The sequence below is a fragment of the Stegodyphus dumicola genome, chromosome X1 (assembly GCF_044657685.1).
Source record: "Stegodyphus dumicola isolate Sdum_Otavi_A_Nest chromosome X1, ASM4465768v1".
NCBI classification, from domain to species: Eukaryota; Metazoa; Arthropoda; class Arachnida; order Araneae; family Eresidae; genus Stegodyphus; species Stegodyphus dumicola.
In genome coordinates, this window is record NC_140780.1 from 82,037,569 (window position 1) to 82,056,495 (window position 18,927).

General features: G+C 31.4%; 1 protein-coding gene across 5 annotated transcripts in view; it reads left to right on the plus strand.

The window, feature by feature from the left end:
• The window catches only part of Ufd4 (ubiquitin fusion-degradation 4-like), a 405,607-nt gene that overhangs the window by 45,495 nt on the left and 341,185 nt on the right, over positions 1-18,927 (plus strand). For all 5 annotated transcript variants that reach the window (XM_085808305.1, XM_085808308.1, XM_085808306.1 and 2 more), the window contains exon 2: positions 9,440-9,674. In XM_085808305.1, the coding sequence (XP_085664431.1) occupies positions 9,440-9,674 (235 nt within the window). The remainder of the gene's footprint in view (positions 1-9,439; positions 9,675-18,927) is intronic.

The following is an 18,927-nucleotide window of genomic DNA, read 5'->3' on the forward strand; positions in this document are numbered from 1 at the left end:
CATAAAATATTCAAAGTGCATTAGACATTCAATGACTTTAAGTAATTATGCTAATTAAAAAAATACTGATGACTTACTGGAGACTGATGCTCGGCCATTGGATATAGTGACAAGAAAAGCATGCCAAGAGGTATTAATAACTTCGTTTATCGCTGAGAATTCTCTTTCTTTCAATGTAGCTCCCAATTTAATTGAACTCTGGAAACAGTTGAGCCGCGATCAGACGGCACTAAACTCGTTGGAAATGTCCAGGACTACTGCATGTTATAAGATGAAATATGGGCTCGCAGATACTATTAAGGAAAATATCATTAAAACTTTAAAGGAGACTCCATTTTCTCTAAATTTGGATTTAAGTACTAGCAATGCTCAAGAAAGTATACTGGCAATATTGGTGCAGTTTTATGACAACAATCAAAATGAAGTTGTAGTTCATCATTTTGCATCTCTAAAGATGGAATCTTGCAATTCAGAAGCTGTTTTTAAAGCAGTTGTTAATACTATTGAAGATAATAATATTCCATGGGCAAACTTAATTAGTGTATTAATGGACTCATGTAACACCATGCGTGGAAAAAAAAAGGGTGTTGAAACCAGACTATGATCAAACAAAGCAACCCACTTATTAGATATTGATGGTGACACGTCACACAGCTAATAACTGTGCAAAAAAATTTGCTTCATGTTTTGATAGATACTTAGAAGATTTGTTTGATGACATCTATTTTGATATGAAAAGCTGTAGTAAAAGAGAAAATTTTTACAAAATCTGTGAATCCCTTGTCATTAAAAAACTTAAGCCCTTGAAGAGACCAGACCATAGGTGGGTGTACATTTTATGTGTTTTAGAAAGAATCAAAGATCTGTGGGATGCTCTTATTGCATTTTATTTTCACTACTTGGATAAAACTGATAAAGGGGATTATTTTTCTTATGTTGAAACTGTATACAATAAAAGAAATATTTCTGCAGCTCAGAAAAAAATTGTTGAAGGGGTGTGTGTATTCTTGCTTGCCTTCCCAACAACTCACAAAGGATGCTTTAGCTCGGAAAAAAAAAAGAATACTAAATGGGTTATTTGTTATGCAAAACAAAACTTTATGGCATTATATTCAGCAGTATTACCAGAGTTCAACACATATATTAAATTATTTAAAAAAAAAAAAAAAAAAAAAAAAAAAAAACAATGCTTCATTTAATACATTCCAGTATTTATAAATTGATGGCAAAATTTTTCTCTTTTTTATGAAGCCAGAAAATATAGAGTGCACATATTATAATGATTTATTAAAGGTTGATGTCACAAATCCAGAATTCCATCTACCTAGCAAAGTAATATTTACTGGTGCACAAACTTCCACTCTCCTGAAGAAATTATCAAAAAATCATCCAATAGCAAAAGAATTCCAAATTTCTCTGATGAAAGCTTATACTAATACAGCACAGCATATGAAACAAATTACCCCTTAAAAATTCATATCTAATTAGTTTTACAGCATTAGATCCAGAGCTAAGAGGTAAAACTAGTACAATATTAGCTTTTGAAAATTATCGTCTTTTATGTCCCATATTTTTAGTGATAATGAAAAGTCAAAAGTAGAAGCTGAAATAAGGTTATACCAGAGTGATATTGATATCACCAAAGAAATGCTCTACACATCTGATGAAAGTGGAAATCAAGTCAAGTGTACAATTGATAAATATTGGTCTAAAGTTTTTAATTTAAAAGATGATTTCACAAACGATTATAAGTATCCTACATTGGCTAAATTGATCAAAGCCTGCCTTAGCTGCTTCCATGGCCCATTAGTGGAAAGTGCATTCAACTTAATGGATACACTTGTCACTGACTATAGAACCTCTCTTAAGATTGATTCCCTAGATGCAGTGCAGACTATTAAATATGATTTAATGGCTTCTAAAGAAACCTCATGTGAAAAATATGGCTAAAAAAATCCAATGACTGATCCAATTCACAAAGATCTCTTACTGAATATGAACAGAAGTTGGAAAACATATCAAGAGGACTTAAAAACCTGTATTTCAGATGAGTCACCTATAAAAGTCTCTGAAAACAAACCTTCTACATTACCAGAAAAGCAAACTGCTTCTACCTCTGCATGTGCAGTTCTCGAGGAAATTTCTTCAACTGTAAATGAGGAAAATAAAAGTCAACCTTCCTGCAATTATGAAGTTCACCACAAAAGAAAGACGAGCCCACAAACATCAGAAAATAAAAAAAAGCAGCAGAAATTAGATAATTTTTTTTTAAAGAATTAATTCAAGTAATTAAAAATATTTACATAAAATGTAGTAGTTTATATGTTTGAAAATTTATGGTTATTAATTTTGCAAAAAAAGTAATTCATTGAACTCTTATAATTAGGTCATTCAATACTTCATACTTGTAATTTTTCATTTCTCTCTCCCCCTCTTCTCGAAACTCCAAAATGTCGGTAGTAAGTCCGTAAAAGTTTCAGGGGATTTTTTGGGGTCCCACAAACATCCCTGTGTGAGGATCTTGCTAATGACAAGTCTGTCTAATCGAGAGTTCTAGAGCATTTTGGCGTGTTGTTCCGTTGGAAACAATCTGCAGACTGAATTGCCATGCCTTCTTAATTTTTCAGTTGTATTTTACTTCCTCTGATTCATTATATCTGGAATGATATCAGAGGATAAATGAGATTATTGATTCGTCAGCCTTCCTGAAATCGAGAGGTTTTGATGGCAGACACAGTGCAGAATGCTAAAAATCTTTTGACGTTGGTTATGAAGCTATTTCTCTTATACTGTCAACTTTAACAAATTATTGCGTCTGCAATGTCAGATCACATAGTCTCACACATTTTAACGTGTGGTTCACTGCATTACTAATAACCCTGTTCTGAGCCAGGGGAAAGTAAGTAGAGTTTTAATAGTTTCCTGACTGCCTGAAGAAATTTCCAAATAAATCATATATCTATGCAGTGTACCGTATATGTATGTATACTATGTAGTGCAATGTGACTGTATACTATGTAGTGTAATGTCTAACATGTGAAAACCTGTTAGACTGTGGGCCACGATGCTGAAAATAGCTTAGAAAATAACTTTCATAGTATTTATTTAGAGGCAATACAGAATTGCTTTCAGATGCATCATTTTTATAAAACAGGTAAAATTATGAAATGTTCTGTTTAGTTGCATGGCACCCCTTCTCATTTAATCACAGCACACCATTAAAGATGTATTACAAACCACAGCAACCAATCACTTGAGCGGTACAGAAGCAGTTTTGCTTTCAAAGCTATGTAACTTTCTGCTGTGTTAGTCACAACTTACATTTGAAAATTGTAATATTCTTTCTTTATTATTACCTTTTAAAATGCAAGCAACAATTCGTGGGAGCTGCCATGTCTGCACTACTTGCATATATTTGTTTAAATCGTATTTGACACATCAAAATAAAAAGGCTCCTCTTATTGGCCAGTTTCTACTAGCTCAAAGTGAAATTTCTTGGTGGTTGGTTCATTGGAATCGGAATATTTCTTAAGATAAACTCAGAGTCTACAGGCAGTCAAACTTAAGTAATATGAGAGTGTAGTTCAATGCATAATACGTTTCTTTCTTTTAAGTATTCGTATCTGCTTTTATATAGAGAAATTAAGTATTGCTTGAAGTGTTAAAATCAGAGTACCTTCATAGGATCTAAAGAGAGAAGATAATCATACAATATTACATTTAAATTTGAAGGCATGAATTATCCTTCAGAGCACAGAAACGGAATAGCTGAAAATCATTTTGGGACACCTCCAACTGAGAAGGTGATACAAGAATGGAAGAAGCAGAAGATGATTTAATAAATGCAAATAAAAGAACTTTATGTTCATGTGCTCCTAAATGGCCGAAGCTCGAGGAATATGTTAAGAACTGGATAATAAATCACAGGAAGAACAAGATTGCTCTTACAACAAAAAATAATTTTAGGTGAAGCAAGAAAAATAAATAAAGCAATAAATATGTCTATTGGTGATTTTTCTGCGACAGCATCATAGTATGAGGGATTCATGAAGAGAAATAGTTTGTGCATGTTTACCAGAACTACAATAGCACAAAAACTGCTGCATGAATATAATAGAAATATTATAGAATTTGTGACGTATTTGTACAAATACATCATAAATTTGAGAAAAAAGATGCATTTTTAGATAGGACAAATAGGAAACATGGATGAGGTACGCTTGATGGTTGATGTGCGATCAAATAGAACAGTGCTCTTCTGGTAACCATAAGACATACTATACTGCTGTAGTTGCATATTGTACTGATGGTTTAAAACTTTCTATTTGTTAATCTTTAAACAGAAAAAATGTACAAATGTGTAATATACTGTAAGATTCTAGCAAAATTAACTTTGGTTAGCTAGATTTGTACTTGAATTGCGAAGCAACTATTCACTAAGTTCAAACTGTATCAATGACAAGACGTGAGAAGGGTGAAAGACCTTTTCATTTAACTCAGAAATTTACAGACGGCACTCTTGGTGCTTGCAAACTTAGCCAAGACTTTTGGCTGCAACTCAAAATAGAAATATAAAATTAAAATTAAGTTAAATAATTAGCCGAAACTGCACAGAGATAATTAACACAAGTTGGCTGTTAGCCTTACCACCGACGTACATAAACCGGCAACTAATATACATGGTCATAAAATAGCAAGCATAAATCAGAGAAACAAAATGGCCATATGGCAGAACATGCTCTGTCTGAAGTAACTCAATATCATTCTGGCTGGAAAAGGAAATGAGGAAAGATAGAAAGGATAAGTAACTGAACAAAACTAGTTAAGTTTAAAACTAAAGCAATATTCTTTACTCTACAATTCCACATAGAATTTATATTCATCCTAAAGGAAGAGAGTTTGAAGCTGTGACCATTTTGGGTTCACAGCGTTGTTTATTAAGCATTGTTAAGGTATTCCAATATGGTGTTTTAAAATCTTTGTTGTACATAATTTGATTAGACTCTTTATGGATATCTATATATTATTAATTAATGAAAAAAATGTGGTAGAGAAATGTTTAATGAAAATTGGGAAAATATAACCTCCTACATTGTAAAGGGGAAATATATACAGGGTGTCTCAGTACCACATTTCAGAAGTTCTAGGAGGGGTAGATTGTACCCTTATGCAGAATTATACAGCAATGCAGGGTCTGAAATGCTTTTCTGATGTAGTAGATGGTACTGTGAGAAAGGTCTGAGAGTTCTTGCAGGGAATCATAATTTTTCGCACACAGAGGCAGAGTTAGTATGCTGAATAATTACATGAACGGAACACACAAAACATAAAAAAAAAAAAAAAAAAAAAAAAGCCCCTTTGGGATATAAAATCTGAAAGCTTTGAATTTTTTTTTTTTTTTTTTCTGTATTAATGTTCCATACTTGACAAGTTAGAAACAAGGCTTTAATGAATGAAAATTAGTTATTTATTGGATAGACTTTTTAAATACTTTCCTATAAAATTGAATACAAGGTTCTTCATTTAGTTTCATAGCTATCAACTATTTAGTAAAATCTTGAATCAAACAATACTTTTTAGAATAAGCAGAAAGAAACTAAGAGCTATAGAATTAGGTACATTTCCATTAAAATTATACCCCACATTTTTGGTGCTATGTTGCATATTTTAGCTTCTTTCTTTCCCCATGTCTTTGGCTTGATGCTGTATGAAATTGAGTGATGTGGAAGAATAACCAGGAACATTCTGTAATTTCTCACCAGAATCCTCCAACAGCACATTCTGATAGAATAACATGGCCAATGTTATATTTTTTTTTTTGTGAATAAGTTTTCATCAGTGTCCACAATTTTGTTCTGTTCAACAATTTTAGCATTGGAATAACATATAAAAAATTAGCACATGCCTCTTTTATGTAATTATTTCAAATGAAGGATCTTTGGCTTGCAAAATTCAGTTAACATTAATTTCTAATACCATAAGTAAATGGCTAAAAGTGCATACTAGGTTTGTTCATTTCATTGTTACATAACGATTTTAATCTTGTAGCCTTATTTTGGCTTTATTCTGGCAGCTTTAGTTAATAACCTGAATTAATGGTATTCTGGGATATTTCTGTCTCAGTCATATGTTGTCTGTTTTTTGAATGCTATTTGCTTATTTTTAAAACTGTATATTATTAAAATATGAAAATAGAATCCACGTTTTTATTATTTCGTTTAAATGTTCGCTTGTTTCAATTGCTGTGTGTAAGTCGTTGCTAATAAGGTTGAATGTAATTACAGTAAAACCTTGACTATATTTGAAAAGCTCAGGAAATAGCGCATACAGGAAAATTCTTTATAGTTGAGCATATAAAAAGCAGAATTCAGACTAGAAATGACAAATCAGTGGCAAAAATGTCCGTTTATCTGTTACTAACTTGAATATCAAAAGCCTACATTTAAAATTATGTATGATTTCGGGAAAGAGGGATAAGCATTTTGGTTGTAAAAGGTGACATATTTCAATTATGAAATCCTGCCAAACATGACAACAGCAACTTTTTTTTTTTTTGGTTAAGTTAAAATGAAAAGATCATTCTTCATGAAATTAGATAATAAAAAGATGCAAATTATGGATATAGCATTTAAAAAAACTTAATTCTCTTATCATAATTTTTCATATTCCGTCACCATTGCTTATCTGTTTTCAAAGTATTGTAGTGTGGGTTTTCTGATGCCCGGATTCTGTAACTTTTACAAAATGCGAGGGGAAAAAATTGAGCTTGTATCCTTTCTTTATGAAATTTAAACCACCCTTTTGAGAATTAAGCAGATTTACATTAAACCAAAATGAACCTTTTTGATTGTGTAGTGATGTCATGCATATCAATTATATTCATGCTAAATCACACTATTTTGTGGCAATGTATAAATTACTAGTTAGTGAAATACCATCTCTATGATGGCATCACAAGGCTTTCATTTACTAAATTTTTTGTGGAAAAATGTTTCCTAAAATCCGTAAATATTGCATTTGGATAGTGGGCTTTTTCTGTAGTGATTTCAGATTTGGTTTACAAAAGGAATAGCAAGAAACCTCATTTAATTGTTTAAACCCCAAACATATAAAGCGTTCAGATTTAGTGTTAAAAAGTCTATCGATATTTTACAGTGATATGCAGTTGCTGATTAAATGCTTGATGTTACTGATGCATGCGTTTGCATCATTACCTTTCTTTGGACATATCGTGCAAGTGGTATATTTTATTACTAGTTACTACAGTACAAAGTCTGTAATCCAGACGTCCATTATCCGGAATGATCTATAATCCGTACCTCAAAGCCACAAACCTTTTTTTTCGTATGCTTTATGCATGCACATTTAATGTATAACGGACGGTATAAGCTAGGCTAAAATTATCTTTACTGATTCTAAGGCATTTCAGTTAATTTTGCAGAATGTCCTTATTCTTCTAATTGGATCCGGCTTATTTATTTATTTATTTTTTTTTTCAGACTGTTAGAGCAATTTTATAAAAATTAAGCTTGAACTTTCGATTATGTCAAAAAGAATTTCCAATTCTGGAGCTGCCAGAGGATCTACAAAGCAAAAGCATGTTTCGATATACCGCTTCCGATAGAGAAAAAAGTGACAGAGAAGTTATTGAAAACGAAAAAATTTCGATTCACAAGTTAGTCGGTATTCTCAACACAGCAATTACAGGACTTGGACAGTGGAACTGAACAAGAAATTATGTCTGTTTATAGAATTAAAGAGAAAGTATTAGCACAAAAAACGAAGCAACTTAAACAACTTACATTGAAAGCAATGTTTAATAAAGTAAACAAATAAATATTAAGCTTTTTTTTTTTGTAAATTTTGGTACCCTTTAGATCACAATTGCTGTTTATTTCATAAATTACGGTTTCATATTTTTAATTTTATAATTTCTGCATGCCATCTTACCAGATTTAAAATGATGATCTAAAATCCGGGAAAACCCCTAATCCGGAATCGCCGAAGTCACGACGAGTCCAGATTATGGACTTTGTACTGTATTATTTGCATATTTTTATTCAACATAGTGCTTATCATGTGTTGAGTGTGTTAGAAACCATTGTCTTTATCTAAAGAATGTAAAATGCATTATCTCTGTTTCTTGATAACAGGAGTACTGTCTTCATCATTGGTTACGTAGCGTATTGAATTTTTTATCATATTCCTTACCCCTTTCCCCCACCTGTCCATTACATGGTTTGGAAATAAAATACATGAATAACAAGAACTGAATCAATAAATTTAAGCTTATGCAGAAGTTACCTGCTATGTTAGTATGTTCTTTCTTTAATCTTATAAAATTCTGTTATGAAAATGGCTTTATATTTCCTAATAAAATAAAACAAGTGCTGTTCTGCTGTTTTAACTCTTTTGCTTCAGTTAAAAAAATGCCTTGTAGCATTTTGCCCCACCCCAACATAAAGAAAATGCTATTACTTTGATAGTATATTTTTGACAAATTTTTTTCACTAATGGGGTTACTCATGCATTTCTAGTTTTCATCTGCAGTGAAAAGTCATTTAATTAAAATAATTATCTTATTAGAAGAAACTTGGGCTAATTTTTGGAATATGGTAACAGGTATTTTGGTGACATTTAGGTAAGGCGATAAAGATTACTAGCTAGGACTTTAGCAGTGTACATGGATAAAGTCAAGAGTGTGCGCAATGCCATTTTTGTGCAATTCTGGGATTTTTTTTTAGTGAAAATAGGTTGACGTGTACATGGATACCGTGTATGTGCAATTCTTAAAAACGCGGCAAGTAGTTTGCGATTCTGCACTTTCTCCCAATTTCGCACCTAATCTTCGTCATGATTAAGCACTTTTGTTCCATAAAAGTTCTAGCTTAAGCGTAATTCGGTTAGCAGATTGTTGGGAAAAAAATGTTGAGTTAAAAAAAAAAAATGCCTTTACTTTGTGAAAAGAAAATGGCGTCCAAACAAAACTAGCAGGTTGCTGTAGCAGAGTTGGTCGCCACATTTTCGCCAAAAAATCGCCAAGTTACCATAATCCAAAGATTAACCGAAACTTGTTTTAAAAGTGCAGCAGAATATGGCTTAAAAGGGAAAGAAAATTTCCGGAAAAGTTAATTGTTGAACATAACATAAATGCTTCCCTTCTTTAGTTGGAAGAGCTATCATAGTCCATAAAGAGTCTGCCTTGTTAAGTAATTGAACAAGTTTGATGTCTTTTGGAAAATGCAGTACTTCTGGAAATTAGGATATCTGTGAGAAAATTGGCATAATTAAAATACAATATTTAGTTATTTACATATTAAGTGAACAGAATCTGTGATGTGGAACTGTGTAATCATTTGCATGTAAATAAAAATTAATTATATGAAAGTAAAATCACTTGAAAATAAAAATTGCTGAATTTGATTTTTTTTTTTTTCAGTTGCCCTCCACGAACATTCCTTCCTGCACTTTGCCGCATTTTTTTGGATGAATGTGCACCTGATAATGTGTTGGAGGTTACTGCTCGAGCTATTACATATTACTTAGATGTTTCTGCTGAATGTACTCGTCGAATTGTTGCAGTTGATGGAGCTATTAAAGCCATTTGCAATCGATTGGTTATAGCTGATGTTTCATCAAGAGCTAGTAAAGATTTAGCAGAGCAGTGCATTAAGGTTGTAATGTTTGTTTTAGTATAATGTATTTTAGTTCTCAAAGTAATAAATACTGTTGTTTGTATGAAAATTATTATTTCAGATAATAGTTATTTACCTTACTTTTTTAACGTTCTTACCTACAACAAACATTTAAATTAATGTCTGAATCATATTTAATATTTTGTGAATGATTAGAATCTGTAATTTAGAAATCATGTCACACTAAATGTTTTACTCTTCTGGATTAAAATTAGTCTTAAGCTCTTACAATTTTGCATGTAGCAGGAATATGGTTTACTGAATTTGTGGTAATGGGCTCAGTTATAATGTTTTTGGAAGTTGTATCCCAAGAGTCATCAGTTACATTAGTGAAAAGAATATTTTAAAATGTATTGTGAAAATGTTCTGCCATTAAATTGTGTCTATGAATATTTAATTATAAAACTGTGTTCTGCATTCATTATTTATACTTAAGCATTTAGAATAGTGTTTACTTTTTCATAGTCATTTTAATGACAGTTTATTTGATTTTTAAGACTAATACTACAATGCTGTTATTCACAAAACATACCTTTAAGTGTAATACTACAATGCTGTTGTTCACAAGACACATATTTAAATATATAACTTTTTATAGATGTTCATTTTTATGTAAATAGTATTGGTTTTAAGGCTTAAAATTTTCCTTTTTGTAAGTATTTTGCTCTTGAAGGGGAGATTTTTAATATGGAATTGTAACTCTTAAACCCACTTTAATTCCATTGCATTTTTTTAGGTCTCTCAGTGACTGAAAACCTTAAAATACTAATAGGTCTTTCTGAGTTCATTGTTAGAATAGACTGGCTGAATGGGTTCTCATTGTTAGAATAGACTGGCTGAATGGGGAAAGTTTTGTGATTTACCTCATGTATAAGACAAATACAGGCCAGTTTCCCTTGGTCTGATTAAGTTTCTCAGACAAATAGTTATTGAGTGCTTTGTTGTAATAAAGGGTACTTATATATTGCCCACTGATCATGAACATTGGTTGTCAATAAATCATGAAAGCTGGCGGATATCCCACTAGAGTTGCATGATTTATTCCTGCGGAATCCCGAGCTGCACTCCTATCTGCAACTGACATATCAGAAATTACGAGGTTTTAAGTTGGGAGCTTGTACCCCATCTGTTATATTTCCATTCCACCTTTACTGCACTTTGTAAAACTCCCTCACTGGGATAAACCTTTAATGATGTGGAGGCTGCTAAAATTGCCTTACCTGAGTTCTTAGTTTCAAACTTGAGGAGTTTTATTGGTGTGGGATTTACCTTCTATTGGAAACATAGGAGGAAGTCACTGATCGTAATGATTATACAGTCCAAGGTGAGTTTCAGTTTGTGTTGTTAGTACCTTATGCATACCAAAAAAACAAAACTTTTGCACAAACCCAATAAAATGAAAACTTAGAGCATATCTAGCCTACCATACAGTGTAACCAGTAAATGTAAACATATAAGGTATTTCTCCCACCTTTTTAGCATGCCTTCGTGGTGTAATGGTCAGCACGTTCAGTGTGTATTCAAGAGGTCCGAGGTTTGAGTCCCAGTGAGGGCATTGCACATTTTGCAAGTCTCCTGTTTCAAAAACAAAAAAACAAAAAAAAAAAAAAAAAAAAAAAAAAGTATCTACACTGGCACCTGAATTAAAAGGTTGTTGATGATGATTTTTCACCACCAGGATTTGGTGATTGGATTCCTTAATCCCTAGTCTCTCTTTAAAAGGGGGAGTATATAAGGTATTTCTCCCGCCTTCTTAATATGCTTTTGTGGTGTAGCGGTCAGCACACTCAGCACATATTTGAGAGGTAAGAGGTTTGAATCCCGGCAAGGGTATTGCTAATTTTACATGTCTCCTGCTTCGAAATAAAATTTAGGGCTATAAGTATTACAGGTTTCCAGAAAATATAATGTTGGGGGAAATCGTTATACGAAACTAATATTTAATACAAAATAGATGGATGCGTTCTGGAACTTTTTAAAAATGAAGTATATTTTTTAAATAGTTCTCACTGTGATCGCATTTTAAGTTAAGACTTTTTACAATGCCAGGTGCCTGTTTTCCTTTTAACAAAGGATTCAAGATTTATATTTTTATCTCTAAAGAAATAAATTTTCTTTTAAAAGTTCACCTGCAGTGGCACCTGAATTAAAAAATGGTGATAGATATTTATTTTCCTCCACCAGGATTTGGCAATTGGATTCCTTAATCCCCAGTCGCCTTTTAAAAGGGGGAGTATATAAGGTATTTCTCCCACCTTCTTGCATGCCTTTGTGGTGTAGTGGTCAGCACGTTTAGCACGTATCTGAGAGGTCCGTGGTTCGAGTCCCAGCAAGGGCATTGCTAATTTTTTATCTCTCTTGCTTTCAAAAAATACCTAATGTCTCTACAAGCACAATATATTATATAGTCATGTTTTGAGTGAAGATAATTGCAGGAAATCGAGATACTTCATCGCCTTTCAGAAAATAAATGAATTCAACCTTAGATCTTTGTAGTCCCCAAAGCTTTGTTGGACATCCGATGTTCAAGGAAGGGCCCCTTTCTCTTCGTTAAGAATAGGAAGAAGAGAAGAGAATGAATGAATCTGGGCATCACACTGCCTGTACCGAAATATGTTGAATAAGATCCAGATTCACAAATATTCTCTGTCCAAGTTGAGAGCCCAAGGACAATCTTAGTGAGCATAAGGAATGACCCCAGGATGGATAGCGAGGGAGAAAAATTATATAACTAACTCAGCATCTAAGACATACAGGTCTTGCTAACACATATTTTGCCTGTTTTAAAAGTAATTAAAATTTGAATATTTCTTGATTTAATGATTTTAATATGTGTATGAAGATATTTAACAGATGCTTGAGCAGTACCCATTTACATAAAGTTTGGTGACGCAAATTAAAAGTTATTTGAGTTACATTCATGTAAGAGTGCTAAGAGTTTAAATTACAGGTATATTGCTAAAGTGGTTTCTAGTTAATTTTGTTTTTGGTAATTCATCACCTTGAATCATCAGAGTCTCTGCCATTTTTGTAATTTACTGCATACTGTCTATCAGTTGTATAGGTAATACCTTTACCTTTTTCTTTACCCTGGAATTAAAAGAAAGAGTTTACCATCATTTTCAATTGAAACATTTATACTATCATGTTGCAATGAGTTTTGAAGCTAAATATTTTATATCATCTTTAAATAAATTTCTGTGTGTCCTAACCTGGCAGTGCAATGTTTGTTTTCTGTGCATCAGATCTCAGTGTAACAACCTAATATTAACCACTTTCAAGGTCACTAAAGCAGCATTTGGCACCATATTTTTCAAACTTACCAGCAGATGGTGTCATGAGACATTGGCAGCTAAGTAACGTTAATGATCAATAAAAATACCAAGAACAGAAAGCTGCATTCAACTAGGGTAAAATGTAGCATTCGTCACGTTTCACAGTGCAGTAGAAATTTCACCTAAGTATGCCAGTGCATCAGCACTGCTCCCTTTGATATAGTGGTTCAGCAAATCTGTACTCAGGGCTTGCAACTATGTCCAGAACATGGGCTCAATCACTACAGCAATTTTCGCACAGTTATGCACAGGGTTCGTACGGTCCTTAAGAGTCCTTAAAAGTCCTTAGATTTTTTAGAATCGATTTTTGGTCCTTAATTTTAATCATCTGGAATTTCTGTCTGTTATTACGACTGCCATTTTAAGTGCGAATTAGCATTTTGAGGAATATTTTTGGCGATTCACTGCCAATTTCTATTTCTAATATAAATGATGGGGTACTAGAGCTTCTAAGCGAAACATAAGCATTTCAAAATTAATTTTTTCTAGTAAAGAGCTCTTAAACAACTTTTTGCTTTTGGGGATGTGAATTCTTTTATTAAACGGTTCTAAATTTGGCGACTTTTCAACATTTTGGCGATTTTAGATTAATTTCTGCAGAAACTTTTTAATTCCGAGAACTGAGAATTTTTCGACGATTTTTTTTTTTAAACATCGTAACATTGATAAATTTTATTAAAATAATGGTAATATATTGAAATTATATTTAAAAATAACATTAAAATAAAACATTTTTATTTTTTGCTGTAATATTATAAAGTTTCATTTTGGCAACTTATTATACAATATTTTAAATCTGAAAAATAAACAAGATGTAATGCTATAAAGCACAATTTACGAAACAGCTTTTAGCAAAAGCAAAATTAGCTATATATTTAATTAAAAATGTTTTGTTTTTAATTTTTTCATAGTAAAAGTTTTTCCCATGTAATTGTCTCAGAATATTCAAAATTCTCAGAATGTGCATCAGTTTTCTTTATAAAATTATTTTATACTTTTTCTCTCCTATTTTTTCCCCAAAATATTTCTGGCTTTTTGCTGTTACAGAATTGGTAAGGATAATTTTTTTTAGGATTTTAGACATTGCAGCTTGGAAAGTTTAGAAGGATTTCAAGGCAAAATTTATAGACCCATGATTCTAGAAGATTCGAGAAATATATGACAAAATGAAAAATGTCTCCATGGTATCAACACTTAATGGATGTATTTTACAGAAAGTTTGCAATGAATTCCTTAATTTTTGGAGAACATCTGGAAGAACAATGAAAATATTTGAATGTTTTACTTCTGATACTAAAATCTTAACATATTTATCTTCTCTTTATTTTCTCTACTTTTCACTAGACAGAAGCATGGAAAATATCAAAAATGCTTCTGATCTTATCACATGGGCAGGCATTATAGAAAGGGATTTTTTTATTAATAAAGAAATTGAAAACTTACAGTTTAAAAGATTCATCTAATATTTCTTAATGCATCATACACATAGTTGGCACTGGGCATTTTCCCACCTGATGAAATCTCTGTGGATCCTAAATTCTGCTGCCTAGTGTCTTTCTAAATTCTGCTTCCAATGCCTGCTCTAAATTCTAAAAGTTTTACCATTCCTAGATTTTGTTGCCCGGTGTGTCACTAAATTCTAGAAATTCTGCCACATCAGCTCTGTAACCGTCTTTTACTATAAATATTTTTGGCGATTCACTGCCAATTTCTATTTCTAATATAAATGATGGAATACTCAAATTTCTAAGCAAGAAGTGAATTTTGAAATTCATTTTTTTCTAATAAAGAGCTCTTAAGCAACTTTTCACTTGTGAATTCTTTTATTAATGATTCTTTTATTAATTCTTTTATTAAATGATTCTAAATTTGACCACTTATCAACAGTTTGGTGATTTTAAGATCAGCTTCTATAGAAAATTTTTAATTCCGAGATCTGAGAATTATTCGACCATTTTTTTTTTTAAAACATCGTAACATTGATAAATTTCATTAAAATAATGGTAATATATTGAAATTATATTTAAAAAGTAAGATTAAAATAAAACATTATTATTTTTTTGCTGTCATGTTATAAAGTTTCATTTTGGCAACTTGTACAATATTTTTAATCTGAAAAATAAATAAGGTATAATGCTATAAAGCACAATTTACGAAACAGCTCTTAGCAAAAAAAAAAAAAAAATTAGCTATGTAATTAATTAAAAATGTCGTCTTTTTAATTTTTCATAGTAAAGAGTTTTTCCCATGTGATTGTCTCAGAATATTCAAAATTCTCAGAATATGCACCAGTTTTCTCTATAAAATTAATTTTACACTTTTCCCCTCCCTTTTTTTTTTCCAAAATATTTCTGGCTTTTTGCTGTTGCAGAATTGGTAGGGATAATTTTTCTTTAGGATTTTAGATATTGCAGCTTGGAAAATTTAGAAGGATTTGAAGGCAAGATTTATAGACCCACGATTCTAGAAGATTCGAGAAATATGTGACAAAATGATTTCTCGAATAAATGATTTCTCGACAAAATGAAGTCTCCATGGTATCAACACATAATGGATGTATTTTACAGAAAGTTTGAATGAATTTCTTACTTTTTTTAGAATGCCTGGAAGAACAATGTAAACATAGTATTTGAATGTTTTACTTCTGATACTAGAATCTTAACATGTTTATCTTCCCTTTATTTTCTCTAGACACAAGCATGGAAAATATCAAAAACGCTTCTAATGTTATCACATGGGCAGGCATTATAGATAGGGATATTTTTATTAATAAATAAATTGAAAACTTACAATTTAAAAGATTCATCTAATATGTCTTTATGCATCATACACAGAGCTGGTACACATTTTCCCACCTGATGCAATCTCTGTGGATCCTAAATTCTGCTGCCTAGTGCCCTTCTAATTTCTGCTTCCAATGTCTGCTCTAAATTTTAAAAGTTTTGCCATTTCTAGATTTTGTTGTTCGGTGTGTCACTAAATTCTAAAAATTCTGTCACATCAGCTCTGTAACCTGCCTTTACCATATATATTTCATGTTTCTTCTGAATGTTCATATTACTAAAGAAATAAAATTAGCTGCTTTTTGTATAAATTCTAAATTCATTTAGTGTTTTTTAAAATAACAGAAATCCTTAATTAAATCCAAAAATTCAAAAATGGAAAGGAAATGTGTTGAAGAAAGAAACTGAATACATAAAGAAAATTATTCTTCAAAAATATGTACAGTTATTATTATGCAAATTACCCAATTGTTTATGATTTGAGCCTTTACTATAATTTCCCATTTCTATTTTCTTATATGATAGAGTTCCTGAGCCAAATTAAATTGTATAATCTTTGACGGCTAGTCCACATTTTTAGTTTGAATTAGACTGTTCTTGTTTAATTACATCACCGTGAGCTGTAATCGATTTTTTTAGAATCAGAAAATGCCTTTATGGTCTAAGTTCCTTATTTAAACTTGTCTGATGTTATAAATACTTTCAGACATAGCGATAATATTCTTCATGTCTGTTGGGGGGTTTTGGACTATTTAATTTTTACTAGATCAAGTAAACCCTCATAGGTACATTGTAGAGAGGTTGGCAAGTTAGGACATAAAGCATGCAGAAATGAGTGAGAGCATTGGTTTGCATATTGAGACAAATCTTTAATTCTTAGAAAAGATGCTTAAAGAGAAGGAAATCGATATAAAGTAGCCAAAATGGGAAAGCTTTAAGTTAAAATGACGGATAAATATTTTTTGAGTGTTGTTGTTACAAGACATAAATGTTTTGTAGCTTTTAATATGTAATTGTCATAAATTGCATGTAATTTAAACTGTGAAATGTTATTAGATTTTGGCTTTAACAGTGTTTTTTTAACAAATATTGTTAAAAAATAAAATTTAATAGTGGTCATGTACATCCATAATGACTAAGGTTATCAAACTACCTAATTTAATTATTTATAACTAACTGCTTACCCTTAAAAATTATCTTTATATATTAAAGTGAGTTATTTCCTTTCATTCATACTCACTGTAGTCACAAGATAAAATATAAAAATGTAAAAATTCAAGTAAAACTTATTCTTTGCATCTAGTAAGACTTAATACAAAACAGTTTATCACCTCTGGTGCTTTTATGGCTGATTGGAACCTTAAAGTATATTAACTGGGTTACAATCCCTGGAACTGTACACCAAGCTACGACACTAACGGCATCAAACAGATCCTGACTAACTTTCAACACTTGTCAACCGTGCCTAGGTCAGGCCTTTCAGGTTTACTCTAATCAGCAGGTCTTTCTGTAGACAAGCAGCAGCGGTGACAACATTCAGTCTTTTAGTTAAGAATCATGCTGATTATGATCTTACTTCTCATTTCAACCTATGCCGTATGACATAAAATCTACCTGATATTTACTAAACCTCTAGACTGACCAAGTATGTAACAAAAATGAGAAACAAAACAAAACAAAACAAAACAACAAAAACAACAACAAAAAAAAAAAAAAAAAAAAAAAAAACAGAAAGCTAACGGTTAGTAAAACGTAAATGTCACTTATCTTGTTTGAAATATGTCAACTAGTATAAGTTTAAAAAATCTAATGCTACTTGATAAATCGCATAAAGTTTATTTTATTCTCAAACCTGCTAATAATTATGTTAATTAATTCATGTTTATTAATAATGCATACAAAATAGGGATCTATTTCATTTTTAGGATGGTATTACAAAAGTGAAATTAAGGCATGAATAATATTAATTGAATTTATTCAGTTCCCATTTGCTTATAGGTCCTTACTTTTTTTCATTAATGGTCCTTAAAAGTCCTTAAAAAAGTACTTAATTTCTGCGTGCAGAAATGTGTACGAACCCTGTTTGATTGAGTTTGATAAGATTGAGTAATAGAGATGTTAACAAATGACGATTTCTGTTTATATTAGATTCCTGTTATTTTCATCATAGCCTTGTTCATTTGATGAGTTTGAGCTTTGAGTGAATAGTTTTAATGATGTTATATCCTAAAGTGTGGTCTTTCTTCTAGACTGACATTAGAAAACATGCACATACACTAAATAGAGAGCCAGAATATTCTGTCAATAATGTTTTACTAAATATCTTCCTTTATGCATAGAAGTAAGCAGGTTATGCACCTGTTAACTACATTATTAAATTATTTTTCTGTTTCCATAATCTATTAGTAAAGTTCTTTTGACTTTGCTCTCCTGTTTTTGAGAAGACAGGAATTTATTGCCATATGCTAATGTAAATTATCATTTGCCTGCGAAATCAGAAGAACTACATGTGCTGTGATGACAGGACTATTTTTGTAAAAAGGAATGGTCATGAGTTAAACTTATTCTTCTTTCTGTCATTAACTACTTTATATTAGCATAATCACTTAACTTGAAACTTGAACCTTCCTTTTAAACTTTTATATACCATTCTTCTTTTCCTCTTAATATTTAACAGTTCAAAAATAAATTTGCATAAAATCAAAAACATGAGTTTTTCAAGCATAATGTATGTAAGGTGTTCAATAAAACTGAAGAAAGTTCCACTGTTACAGATGGAAAATATTTCTGTTGTAATCAAAGAATGTGATCAAGCCAATGATCATTGGAATGAGTTCACATAATTAGAATTGTTGATTTTTTAATATTAAAAATATTTCAGTGTCATTGGTTTTGGAATACACTCTTTAGCAAAAAAATTGAAGCACCAAGAAGGACTTTTGCGATCATGAAAAATTTGGCATGCAAAAACATCTTGATCGAACATGCAAATGATCAAAGTTTTAAGGCAAATAAACAGGAATTGTGATCATAGCGTGCATATCTAGTGCGCAATTTGCAAAGTATAAAACCAGTAACAGAGGCAGAAAATTAATCTTTTTTGTTGCTGCAACT